The sequence below is a fragment of the Eimeria tenella genome, genomic scaffold (genome assembly GCF_000499545.2).
Source record: "Eimeria tenella Houghton genomic scaffold, Eth_scaff2118, whole genome shotgun sequence".
Classification (NCBI taxonomy): Eukaryota; Apicomplexa; class Conoidasida; order Eucoccidiorida; family Eimeriidae; genus Eimeria; species Eimeria tenella.
The window spans coordinates 333-1,553 of NW_013541966.1; the positions used below are offsets into that span (position 1 = coordinate 333).

The following is a 1,221-nucleotide window of genomic DNA, read 5'->3' on the forward strand; positions in this document are numbered from 1 at the left end:
CCTCGGCAAAGTGGGGGGGCGTGCTGTGCTGCGGGCGGACTGTACAGACAGCAGCAGCGCTGCTGTGCTGCTGGAGCTGCCGGACGACTTAGCAGCAGCAGCAGCAGCAGCAGCAGCAGAAGCCCCGCCCGCGGACCCGCTGCAGCAATTTGACACCGAAAAACTGCAGGCAAGCCGCGCACAGGGTTTAGGGTTTAGGGTTTAGGGTTTAGCCTGTGGCCTTCAGGAGCCCAGTCTGCGGGCTGCGCGGACGCCGCAACAAACCGCTGCTGCTGCTGCTGCTGCTGTTGCTGCTGCTGCAGTCGCTGGAAGCTCTGCTGCACGAGCGGCTGTGCCCTCTGCCTCAATGGGGGCCCCCGGGGGCCCCCTCACAGGCGCCCTCGAGAGGGGGGCCCCTCCCAAGCCCGCGGGTGAGTCTAGGGCGTTTCTAGGGTTTAGGGTTTAGGGTTTAGGGTTTACGGTTTAGGGCCTGTGTGTGGGGGGCAGTGGGGACGCTAGGGTTTGGGTTTAGGGTTTAGGGTGTACGTAGCCAGCAAGCCCGAGTCCCCGCCGGCACCAAACCCTAAACCCTAAACCCTAGGTTTGAAATCTGCTGCTGCGCTGCTGCTGCAGACGGGGGCCCCCACCGCGCTGCTGCCCCCCAGGGGGCCCCCCTCCTCCTTCTTGGGGCCCCTCCCTAATGTGGGTGGAGATGATTTGAGGCCCCCCTTGGGGCCCCCCGGGTTGGGGGGCCCCCCGGGGGCCCCCGGGGGCCCCCCGGGGGGCCCCTGGGGCCCCGCGGGGGGCGGGGGGTCTCTTGTGGGCCCCGGCCATCCTCTCTTTGGAGTGGAGGGAGAAGGCGGCAGGTTAGTCTAAGCCCTAAACCCTAAACCCTAAACCCTAAACCCTAAACCCTAGGTGCAGTTCCACACTAACAGCAGCGGCTGCAGCAGCAGTTGCGGCTGCAGCGTGAGTGCAGCAGCAGCAGCAGCAGTATCTGCTGCGTCAGTGACTGCAGCAGCAGCAGTGGCTGCACCATCAGCGGCAGCAGCAGCAGCAGTAGTAGCTGCAGCTGCAGCAGCAGTAGCTGCAGCAGCAGCAGTAGCTGCAGCAAATCCACTCCCGCGTCCCTTTGTGTGCTGCTGCTGCTTCTGCTGCTGCTGCTGCTGCTGCAGAGGGGGGCCCCCCCTGCCCCCAGGGGCCCGCTATGACCCCATGGGGCCCCTGGGTACAGACCCAGCC

The 1,221-nt window shown here is 66.1% G+C and overlaps 1 protein-coding gene across 1 annotated transcript; it reads left to right on the top strand.

Annotated features, from left to right (window-relative positions):
* Positions 1–47: 47 nt before the first annotated feature.
* On the top strand, positions 48–855 carry ETH_00035735 (uncharacterized protein; the record flags this gene model as incomplete). The annotated part of the gene is made up of 3 exons (XM_013374549.1): positions 48–169; positions 303–410; positions 613–855. Coding segments are annotated over 3 exons (473 nt in total), but the record flags the coding sequence as incomplete, so codon positions are not given.
* Positions 856–1,221: the final 366 nt, after the last annotated feature.